This window comes from Gambusia affinis, linkage group LG17, assembly GCF_019740435.1.
Source record: "Gambusia affinis linkage group LG17, SWU_Gaff_1.0, whole genome shotgun sequence".
Lineage (NCBI taxonomy): Eukaryota > Metazoa > Chordata > Actinopteri > Cyprinodontiformes > Poeciliidae > Gambusia > Gambusia affinis.
In genome coordinates, this window is record NC_057884.1 from 335,517 (window position 1) to 347,841 (window position 12,325).

Sequence of the window (12,325 nt, forward strand, 5' to 3'; positions counted from 1 at the left end):
AAAAAGGCTGGAAGAGACGATAATTAAATTGATGTCGATAGTTTTTATTTATCGTACGATTAATTGATTTATCGTTTATCGCGACAGGCCTAGGCATGGCCATTTGTAGCAGATCCACAGTCCCTTGAACATGATAGGGATCAGCTTGATTTTGACCAAGTGTGGGTTCTCGTTGGTGGCTACGGACAGTCTGAGGTATGAGGTGTCTCTTGTGCAGACCAATAGTCTCATCAGCTGGTCTTAGCCGATCCAGCAGATGGATGAGACAGATGTGGCGATCTTGTGCTGGAGTGGTCAGACATGGCCGACAAGGATGAGGTTGATTTGCAGTAGTGCCAGTCTGTTGGAAACCAGCTCTTAAACAGCCTATGGTCCAATTATGGACATTGAGCCGTGCGGCTACTGCTCTGGTGGATGTCCCTGCATCCAACATGCCAATGGCATGCTCCCGCATAACTTGCAACATCTGAGGCTTTATGAGTTGTGACAAAATTTGACATTTTGGGGTGGCCTTTTCTAGACCCCATTCCAAGTATTGTTCAGTTGTTGTTCATTTTGCCTGATCACCCACTGGATATGCCCTACTCATGCACTAAGTAAAAAAAAAAAAACAAAAACAAAAAAACTCACTGAGTAATGCTCACTGAAAGGAAGTTAGATTAAAAATTATACACAAATCAAGAGAAATATTACTTTTGTACAATAGGGTTAGGGTTAACTACACATGGCAACAATATTTGACATGGAGTGTTTATCACTCCTCAGCACTGTCTTTTTTTAACTTTAATTTAATTTACCTTTCGTTTTACCTATATATAGGTACTAAATGTACAATATATATGCTACATGGTAGAAACAATAGACATTTGGCCTATGATAGAGATCTCTATTAAGACACATTCTGGGAAGAGTGTGCAGACCGACTTGCCCACATGCTCACCTTCATCTTTAATACATCACCTAACCAGACCTTCGTAATCCTAACCCACTGCCCAAGAAACCAACCATCACATGTCTTAATGACATTGGTTGTGTATAGGTTGCCAAACTCATTAAGACTTTGACTACCTATGGTCCATCATCATCACTTCATGATGGTAGAATAACACCCACCATGGCGAAGTGCTTGGAGACCGTGGTAAAGGGCCACATCATTTCCATATTGCCTCCATTATTTCACCCATTCCAGGCTTAGATCTTTCAACATTTTGTAGAAAGTTGCTGGAGGTGTTTTATAAGTCTGTTCTTGCCAGCATCTTGTCATATGCAGTGGTGTGATGGGACGGAAGCATTTTCGAGGTAGATCTTTCTAAGCTGGAGAAACAAATCAGGTGGTCTGGCTCAGTGGTTGGCACAAGGCTGGACTATCTGGCAACAACAATGCAGAAACTCCTGGCTATTATGGACAATGCCGACCACCCTTTGCACATTGTTGTCAGCTGCAAGAAAAGTGGGTTCAGTGGGGGACCTCTTCTTCCAACTTGCAGGGCCAACAAACTGACAAACTCCTTTGTCATGCAATTAGACATGGAAACGTTTATGCCTTTTGATTTTATATAAAGAGCTCTCCAAATATAAGTAACAACAGCAGCAGTATGATCACCAATACATTATGCTTCTGATATTCAATAGTAATGTCATCAGTTTTTGATTGTTAAAATAAGGGCATGTAAAGCTGCTCCCTCTTTTAGTATTATGTATACAAGTTATAATCTTTAACTTTTAAATATGTTTTTGATCAGATGGATTTTGACCAGGAACTACAAAGCTCTGAGTAAAGGCACAAAAGGCAGCACGTCTGGCTTCCTGAACATCATGATGGAATTGAAGAAATGTTGCAATCACTGTTACCTTATCAAACCTCCTGATGACAACGAATCTCTGAGCAAAGTGGAAGCTTTACAGGTAAGATTTATACATGGAAATACAGTGTAGTGAAATGCCGTTTCTTTAAGGCATTAATTTTGATAAATTATTTGCATAGGTTTTAACGTATTAAATTTTTTTAATGCAATTCTTTTATTTATATTTTTTTATATTCTTGTGTTTGTGCCTGTCCAAGCAACATCTGCAAACAGCCTCCATTATTTATATGTTTCTAGTGTGTTTATGTGTTTCTTGGGTTATTGTCCTGGTGCATGGTAAAATTCCTCCCAACCCATCCATCTGCATATCTCTATAAATTGGCAGACAAAATGTCTCTGTACACTTGGGAATACATTTTGCTGCTACCATCATCAGTTACATCATCAGTAAAAATTTCTGAACCTATTCCAGAAGCAGCCATACCCAATCCATGACAATACCTCCATCATGCTTCACAGATGAGACTGTGATCATAAGCAGTTTCTTTTTTTCTACACACTTTGGTACTTTCCATCACTTTCCATTACTTTGGTAGTGATGGTAGATCACTTTGGTAGTGATCTACCCTAAAACTGTATTCCAGAACTTGAATTTTATTCCATATTGCACATCCCTATATATATATATATATATATATATATATATATATATATATATATATATATATATATATATATATATATATATATATATATATTGTTCTCGCAGATCCGTGAGCTATCACAGCCTCTATCTGTGATTGGCCAGAAGTGTCTCATCCCTTTGTGTTTATGACAGAGTTTTCTGTGAAATATGTTTGTTTCCAAAGAGGAACTCACTTGGCATTTAGTAGAAAGATAGACTGTACTTATTATCTCACTTGTAAAACAGATATGATTGTTGCCTTTTTACTGCAATGTTTTGTCTACTACTACAATATTTTTACAGTATTTCAAACTGTGATATCTTTAGCTTTCAGTAATGACCTCTTACTGACCTAAAAACAAAATTTTTCCTCCTTAAAGCAACTGGTCCGCAGTAGTGGGAAGCTTGTGCTATTGGACAAACTGCTGGTTCGTTTGAAGGAGCGAGGTCACAGAGTTCTAATCTTCTCCCAGATGGTACGGATGCTCGACATTCTGGCTGAATATTTAAGGAGCCGACAGTTCCTCTTTCAGGTATTTACACACAATGCTGACCAGATTTTATGTCAAAAATAGATACCTGTGTGTATGTCTAAAGAATCAGATGAAATGAAAACTAAGGATTTGTTTTCTGTTTGTGTAGCGATTAGATGGCTCCATCAAAGGAGAAATACGGAAACAAGCTTTGGATCATTTTAATGCCGAGGGCTCAGAGGTACTCTGTTTTATGCACTGAATGTAATTAAATTAAATTTAATCCCTTGACTAAAAGTGAGTTTCATCCTTCTTGTTCAGGATTTCTGCTTCTTGTTATCTACACGTGCGGGTGGCCTGGGTATCAATCTAGCATCAGCTGACACAGTGGTGATCTTTGACTCAGATTGGAATCCTCAAAATGATCTTCAAGCTCAGGCCAGAGCCCACAGAATTGGACAGAAGAGACAGGTGAGCCTAAATTGTCCATTTCTGCTAATATTTGACTTTTGTTACGAAAGCAAAGCAGATGGAATTGTGTAGTTAGTGCTTGAAGACTTCTTATTTGCACATGTTTAAGGAAGATTAAAAATTATTGGCGGATACAAGGCAGTACACTGGTGAAATAAAAAAAGAGAAACATGAAGGCAGCATATTTTAAAAGGATCCAGGACTAGTTGAACATCTTGGCTTAAATACGTTGCAATTTTCCCATTACCTAAAAAATTGCTGTTTGTGATACGCCAAAATTCATAATTACTTCAAAAATGTACATCTTCTGTTGTATTTTTCACCCATGGAGGTCACCATTTTTTCTCCAATGGGTGAAAAAACGCGTTTTGGTCCATTCTGTACTGGAGTCTACAGAGGAAACACTGGAAGGCTGACTTTCCCTGAGTAAATGTTTATCATATTACGTTTGACAGGTGTAATTTTAGATAATGCCACACTGTGTCACTATCAGATATGATAAAAAAAATAATAATAATAAAAATTGAGGTGAATCTGGATAATTTTCCACATGAAAGAAAGGAGAGTGCAGTGGGAGAGCTGGAGTGGAACATAACGAAGGACCTAATCTGTCCCCTGGACATTTCTCCACAACATTTTGAGTCATTTACACCAGCAGAACTAACGAAGGCTCTAACAGGTGATTGTTACCTTTACGAGCTAAAAATAAATGCAGTGCTGCCGTGCTGAGACAGGCAGAGCTGGACACTCTGAGATGCTAACAGGAGCTATACTGCCTGCGGTACTGAAACCACCGATCCGTCCAGACCCATGGAGGTGTGGTGTCGGTGGTAACAAAGTCTGGTATCGCTGTTAACATCACACCGGACTCTATACAGCACAGATGTTGCCGAACCGGACACAGCGCTACAGATGCAGGGAGAAACGTCAAAGACAAGCAGCGCTAATGGAGTTTTCACTACTGGAAATGCTAATGGAGCTAGTACTACACCAGTACTGTGAAACCACTACCAACATCGAACACAGTTTGGACCCTACACAGTTGTTGCCTAACTGGACACAGAGCTATAGAAGTGCTTACCGGATCACGCAGTCTGACCAGAGTTATGTCTCATTCATTGTTTTATTTATGAAGCTGAAGGCAGCAATAGCAGCTCCTATGGCCATCTCTGTCCTCTTCCTCTGTTTGGTTTTCCTCATCATCATCACCTCTTGTTATTTCTATGTTCTCATCTATTTCAGTGTGCTCTGGGTCAAATAAAAAAGGCTTAATAACCTTGCACTTCACTGTTTTGGCTGGAGGAGCCAGGCAGTTGGACCATTGCAAGTCATTTACACAGAATGCACTGCAGCATGAAAAACATGGCAACATTTCCGTCAAAATATTTTATTAAAATTTATAAAAAACTAAATAACTTACACGTCCCACCGGGAGGAGGCCCCTGGGAAGACCCAGGACACACTGTAGGGACAATGGTTCTCTGTTGGCCTGGGAACACCTTGGGATTCCCCTGGAGGAGCTGGAACAAGTGGCTGGGGAGGGAAGTCTGGGGCTCTCTTTTTAAGCTCCTACCCCCTCGACCTGGCCCCAGATAAGCGGAAGAAAATGAGTGAATGGATGGAAATAACCTACATAGTACACTGAATGTGTTAAGGACACATTCGGGGTGTCCTTAACGCCCCGAATGGGTGTTGAGGACAAAAATAAACATCAGGCTTGATGTTTAATTATGGGATTATATTTTGGGATTATAAAATGATCATCTGAGCACAGCAGTGGTTGATTAGCTTATTTAAACAGCTTCTCTAATTGTAATGATGATCTGACAGAGTTGGTGTGTTGGTCACCGAAACACCAGATTTCGCTGCACATGGACATGACCTGTGAAATATGATACCCTGGAACCTTGTTATTGAGTTGTTGTAGTATTGACAATTGGTAGCAAACTAATATTGAGAGAATAAAACATCAGCTTGTGAAATTGGAAAGTCATTGCATTTTACTGGTATTCTTTAAAAGAAACATATATCCTAAGTTTTATGGATTTAGGATAAGTACTAAAAATAGTGCTTCCTGTTTTTAACGTGAGGTTTTGGTCAATGTAAAATCACAGTTAGACCTTCAAGTAATTGGGATAAAGTTTTGTCTTACATGAGCCGTCATCTTACATGGGTTAGTGAACCAACTGCAGATTGCTCACAGAGCATAGATTATCAATCTATAAAAGGTTTGTCCTGCCAATTTTGATTTTACCTATTGCCATTTTTTTGATTGAATTGTCGCTAAAGATAGGAAGAAAGTCTCTGAGTTGGTAATAGTGGGGTGTCTACATGATCTGAATTATAAAGCAAAGGAAAGACTTCTCAGCTCTATGAACACAGCTTCAAGCAGATGAGACATGGCAGCTACAGCACTCAATGTTACGAAGGTTGGTCACTCAAATAGCACATCAATTATTGTTCCTGTATGGGTGTCCACCGTTCAAAACCCATCTACAGAGCAACTAGTGTATGCACTATTAGACATGCACTATTAAATTGAATATAATTTCAGATTTTTGTATATCTTTTCAGGTTAACTTAGAAAGTGAGCTGTTAGTTACAGGTTAATTTTCTAAACTACAGAGAAGTAATTGCTTAAATATGAAAAGTTGGACTGATGTTGATATCCGATAGTAACACTGCTTTTATGTTATATTTACCAATGTTTTATTTTATTATTTTTTTTATCCGGTTACTCGATTAATCGGAAGTGTAATTGACAGAATACTCGACTATTAAAATATTCATTTACAATAGCCCTACTTCATACCAGTTAATTATGACAATATATTAACACACAAACGATGTGTGTGTGTGTTTTTGCTGTCATGTTTTTGACACAGCAAAAACATGACCCCATTTGACAGAAATTGCTGGTAAGATACCACCTGTCCAGAGTTGTGATGTGGGGCTCCTTATCACATTCAACTGTCCAGGAACTTTAGCACCAAAACATGTTGTACTATGAGAACTCTTTGAGCCACATACAGTTCTTACAGACTTAAGGTGGAGTATTGTTAGAGGCTTCACACCATCACTCAATGTACCAAAGTCATGTTTGTGTCTCAGAGTCTCAAAGGAAATACCCCCGGTGACTCCCTTGGATGTCATTAATGTGCCAAAGTCAGATTTTAGGGACATTGAAAGAAGTGACAATATGTTCTCAAAGGAGGAGCTCATGTTTTTGGACATACTCAAGGAAGGAAAAAAAAACATGAACAAGAATACTTTGAGATGTCTACCATTCAAGCAAAGGCCATACTTACTTGACAACAGAAAGCCTGCAGAAATCAGACTTAAACTCTTAAAAGAAAGGTTCAACAATGAGGAAAGCTACAGAAGAAACTACATAAAAAGAACATCATCAAAGAAGATGACATGGAAGAAGTACAACATGAAAGGAAACGAGGAGAACAATGGCACATTCCTCAAAATTTATTACCCTTTATGGGGTAATAAATCCCTTTATGGGATGTTGTTTTCAATTGAGCTGCAATATATACTGTATATTCTGGTGTGAAAAAACATGTGGCGGATACATTGTATCCGCCACATGTTTTTGTTTTGATTTAAACAAACTTTAAACAAACTCTTATAATATTGGTGGGAGTGTAAATAATCCCAGGTTAAGGTCCTTATTTGTTGTATTCCTTGTTAGTGCTTGTTGCCTTTATTTCGTTTTGTGTGGTATATGGTTGACTTCTGGTTTTTGATTTGATGCTTTTATTTTGTTGAGAGAGCTTCTGCTTTTTATGTTGTTGAGCGTCAACTAGGCAACAGTAGGAATGGAAGAAAAGTTGCAACCGTATTACAAAAATGTATCTTATTAGCGGCCCTCTTGATAGAGTATTTTGTGAATGAGGATATTTCTAGTAATGATTGTCTGGAATTGTGAATATGTTATAATCAAATAGAGTATGGTTTTTGAATCTGTTGATATTTTCAGTGGTGAAAGTTATTTTTAGTTTTCAAATGTTATGGTTGTAAAAGCGTGGTTTGTAGCTTTTACTGTCCTTTTTGTATGTATTTGTGCAGCTCTTATGGTGAAACTCATGGTTTACTTCCAATAAATCTGGCTGCTCATCAGTAAAGCCACAATCTTTAATTTGGGGGGGATCTGTATGTATGTGTGTGTGTGTACGTGTACGTATTTAAAGCTTTTGTGTAGCAGTTAATCTTTCTAGTGATGTCTTGGTTTTATCTTGTCACGGACTCTTATAGTTAGTAATACAAGTAGGGAAAATGTCCTAGATGTAGCTAAATTGTTTATGATTACTTTTTCAAACATAATTCATATTGTATTCTTCCATGACAGTAGTACAATGTTTTTCTTATGATTTGTTTTGTGCACTGGCAGGTAAATATCTATCGGCTGGTGACAAAAAGCTCAGTGGAGGAAGATATCATTGAGAGGGCAAAAAAGAAAATGGTTTTAGACCACCTCGTCATTCAAAGAATGGACACTACAGGAAAAACCGTCTTGCATACTGGATCTGCACCCTCTAGGCAAGCAACACAGGCCGTACTCTGCTGCTTTACTTCTTTTTCCTGGCTACTCTGACAACACTTTCGTAACACTAATTAAACTTAGTGTTACAACAGTAACAGTAATTACTATATCTAATGCCAGTGTTTCTTGCACACAGCTCAGCACCTTTTAGCAAAGAGGAGCTCTCTGCAATTCTGAAGTTTGGTGCTGAAGAGCTTTTTAAAGAGCCAGAAGGTGAAGAGCAAGAGCCTCAGGTATGTTGTACAACAATTACATTACTGCAAAAGTGATCATGGTAGTGGAACATTCAGATTGTTGCACCAATTTGATGAACAAACCCAAATATTTTGTACTTATAGATGTGAGGGTAAGGCTTCTGTGGCACATTTTTAATAAGCCTACAATACATACATTGCAGAGAAAACGTAAGATTCCACAATATAAAGATGTGGTTAATATGCTCATTATAGTCTAATTGGAGGTGAGACTTTCTTTCTATTGAAGAAAGAAAGAAAGTAAGGTGGGAATTTGACAGTTGGACAGTAGTTTGACTGTAGGAAGCACAGCTCACTGAACAACAAACGCACAAAGACCTGGCACCATTTTGGGTCACATTTACCTGCTTTTTGAACGTACCCTAACCAGCAAAGTGCAAATTCAGAGATCTGGAAGTATTTCACACTGGTAGCAGTTTAAAATATAAAGAATCGACTTCTGGCTCTGGCCTCTTATTAGATAATTAGTCATGTTGGATTGGGCTCACAAACAATCTCTGTGGGCTCAGGCTGGGTAGGGTTGGATTTTTTAGACCCAGTCTAAATTTTTTGGCCTTGTGACCCTGACTCCCACTTTATGGTTCATTCCAAATTCAACCTCTGACAGAAACACAAACAGGCTTCTTTCATAGCCTTAATGTGTCCAGCACCAAATTGATCATACTGGGAAGATCTCATATACATCTGCAAATTTTAAGAAAGGGTGAACTTAATGGGGGCGTTGAAGTTAAAACACAAACCTTGAATTTGCAATGGAGTATTTCCACTTTTTGTTGTGCTGTCTCCATCACATTCCTCTAGAAATTCAAGATTTGTGTGATATAATACACACAAACCTTGTGTTTTCCATTATTGTAAAACAATGATTGTTTTACATTTAGAACGGGGGAGCTATGATCAGCCCCAAACACCAGACAACATTCTTAAAATGTTCCTTTTAGAAATCTGGATGTTTAAGTTAACTAAGGAAGATAAGTGCTGCATTAAAGGTGGAGGCGCTAAAATATATTTCAGTCAGTGTTTTTTATAACACTTGAACATGGGTGTGTATATTTTTTTAAGAACAATTTATTGATGTCACTGAAATGATCAGGGGGTGTGGGCAAAAAATACATAGAAAATAAACAATTTAATAAAAAAAAATGCCCCATGTTTCATTTGATTCAAACAAGCTTAAAAAATAAGTCAACTTATTCGCACACAGCTAAAAAGGAGCTCTCTACAATTCTGAAGTTTGGCGCTAAAGAGCTTTTTAAAGAGCTATGTCTCATTTGATAGATGGCTCATTTGTCAAATGAGCCATTTAACATGAAATGCAACTTTTCACACAACAGTTTTTGTGCAGACAAGTTTGAATATCTTTCAAGACTCAGGGTGTCTCCAGTGTTTTGAAAACACCACCTCAGATGTTACTTATTATTTATTTTTACCTCTGTCATATTTCTCTTCCCTTTCTTGATGGAGGTAACCAAAACTGTGTGAGTTTTACCTCTAAGCCAGCATCACTCTGGCAGCCCTCGTCAACTACAGTCGTAATCCATAAGTTTGAATATTAATGAAAAGTTAATGTATTTCAGTTACTCAGCTCACAAGTCAAACAGAATATTTAGATTAACTCCCCACAGAGCCATGTTTTAAAGCCTTTATTTATGTTGAGTTAAATAACGAAAACATTCAGTTATATTTATTGGCCTGATGGAATATTACATCAAATCAATAAAAAAATATTCCAAATTCTGAAACGTGGCTCTAATGAGAGATATGCTTCATACCTGCTCACAGGTATTTTTTGTAAAATGTAAACATGCTTTGGAGCACTTCTAGCACAACACCTTCTTGGACATTTTCTAAATTAAAATGCAGAGCATGTACAATACGTCATCATGCAAATATATCTCACGTTATTGGAACTTGCCATTAGCCAGGAAGATTAACTATTCCAAGGATCTGAATACCTACTTGAAATGGAAAATAAGCATCCAAAAAATATCTACAATTTAGTTGAGCTAAAATAAATGGCAATGAAGAATGTAGCACAAGAGCCAAACAAAATGGTGAAATTAATATTATTGCTCTGATTATTTTGTTGGAAATGTTGGCACTTGTTGTGCTGGTCAGGAAATGGACATTGATGAGATCCTGAAGAGAGCCGAGACCAGGGAGAATGATCCTGGGCCGTCCACTGTTGGAGAGGAATTGCTGTCTCAGTTCAAGGTCAGAGAACTTTTGTGACTGTTAGTCAACTATCCAGTTCCTTAGCACTTGATATGTATTTGTTTGGTCTTAATTGTATAGGTTGCTAACTTCTCAATGATGGAAGATGAAGATATTGATATTGATTCTGAGCGAAGTCAGCGGAGCTGGGATGACATCATACCTGAAGAACAGAGGAGAAGAATGGAGGAAGAGGAAAGACAGAAGGAGCTTGAAGAAATTTACATGTTGCCACGCATGAGAAATTGTGCTAAACAGGTCCATACCACTCATGATATTATGAATTATACAAATAATATTATGAAAGAGGAATATTTCACTTCAAGACACAATATTCCATGTGATTGCTACAGGCTGAAAGAACTAGTTTAAGTTTGCTCACTAAATTGAATGCTTCGTCACTTGTACATTTTGGTGCATAATATGTGTAAATAGGGTGAGAATTGAAAAGCTGTTTGGGGAGGAGCAGAATTTTCTGACAGTGTGTTTCACACTCTAATACTACTAGAATTCCATCATGATCCCAGCACATCATCAAACTGTTGCACAACCAACACAATTATGTCTGAATACTTTGGGTCTAAAACCAGAAAATGTGTCACTGGTTATATTTGCTGCATTTTTTACAAAATGTGTGGGCAAAAGGTGGCTGAGTGGGACAGGTTAGCACAGCCAGACTGCTGATAATATTTATACAGTAAACACAAAATGAGAAACATCATGGTTAAACTTTAATTTTGCGACAAGTTATTTCACAAACACAAACATTGAATCTCAACACTTGAGACCAGAAAATTATCACGGACTCAAAAAGATACTGAAGGTAAAACAAATGGAAAAAATCTCCCCACAGTGCAATGGTAGCAAATACTTGTGAAGTGTATTTAAACCCTTGACTTTCAAGAACGTAATAAAAATTGCCTTAAAGTTCTTTTCCCCATTATTCTGGCATGTAGGAAGTAGAAAAAGAAATTGGTAGTCCTAATTGACCTAAAACGGATAATGTTTAGTCAGATTTCTTTTGGGGACGTATATTTTTGTTGGGATTTGTTTTTTGTTTTAGTCATATTCTTGCTCTTAGCATTGTGAGTTCTATTTGAACAACTGAGTATTTATTTTCTGGTTTGTGTTGGCAGATAAATTTCAACTCTGATAGACGGCAGAGCAGGAATAGAAGATATTCTGGCTCTGACAGCGACTCCACTTCCGACCGAAAGAGACCCAAAAAACGGGGAAGACCTCGAACGATTCCACGGGAAAATATCAAAGGTTTTACAGATGCTGAGATCCGCAGGTGAAGCTCAGCTGCATTGCTCTTCCTTATTTTGTTTCAATGTGGTCTTATATTTAAACTGACATGTTTATGTACTACCGCCAGGTTTGTCAAGAGTTACAAAAAATTTGGAGGACCACTCGAAAGGTAAGCTGTATTAGTGACAGATTTTTGTAAAGGCTCTGACTACCCCTAACTAAAGATGTATATAGCCCAACTTAACATCTGCTATTTAACTCAGGTTGGATGCCATTGCTCGTGATGCTGAACTTGTGGATAAATCTGAACATGACTTGAAACGCTTGGCAGAAACTGTTCATAATGGATGTGTAAGAACACTGCGTGAAAACCCATGTGGGCCAGAGAAGACATCAGGTATTCCTTTTTTTCTCATGAAAAATTAGGAAGATGAAAAGTATTAAATTGCTTTTAATAGAGTTTTTGGTGGTATTTATTACAACTCATTACAATAATGGTAAATGTGACTGGCTACAGCAAATCCAAGAATATGTCTATTTCGGGGCGTTTTGAGTTATTTACATATTCTGAAAGTGTAGATTCCAAGTTTTCAAATGATATCAAACATAAAAATAAACAA

The 12,325-nt window shown here is 37.6% G+C and overlaps 1 protein-coding gene across 3 annotated transcripts in view; it reads left to right on the top strand.

Moving 5' to 3' along the window:
* Positions 1 to 12,325, top strand: part of chd1 (chromodomain helicase DNA binding protein 1) — a 79,203-nt gene that overhangs the window by 34,688 nt on the left and 32,190 nt on the right. For all 3 annotated transcript variants that reach the window (XM_044144099.1, XM_044144098.1, XM_044144100.1), the window contains exons 15-25: positions 1,743 to 1,905; positions 2,871 to 3,023; positions 3,133 to 3,204; positions 3,285 to 3,434; positions 7,834 to 7,982; positions 8,123 to 8,219; positions 10,359 to 10,454; positions 10,536 to 10,712; positions 11,591 to 11,748; positions 11,833 to 11,874; positions 11,969 to 12,102. In XM_044144099.1, coding sequence (XP_044000034.1) covers positions 1,743 to 1,905; positions 2,871 to 3,023; positions 3,133 to 3,204; positions 3,285 to 3,434; positions 7,834 to 7,982; positions 8,123 to 8,219; positions 10,359 to 10,454; positions 10,536 to 10,712; positions 11,591 to 11,748; positions 11,833 to 11,874; positions 11,969 to 12,102 — 1,391 coding nt within the window. The remainder of the gene's footprint in view (positions 1 to 1,742; positions 1,906 to 2,870; positions 3,024 to 3,132; positions 3,205 to 3,284; positions 3,435 to 7,833; positions 7,983 to 8,122; positions 8,220 to 10,358; positions 10,455 to 10,535; positions 10,713 to 11,590; positions 11,749 to 11,832; positions 11,875 to 11,968; positions 12,103 to 12,325) is intronic.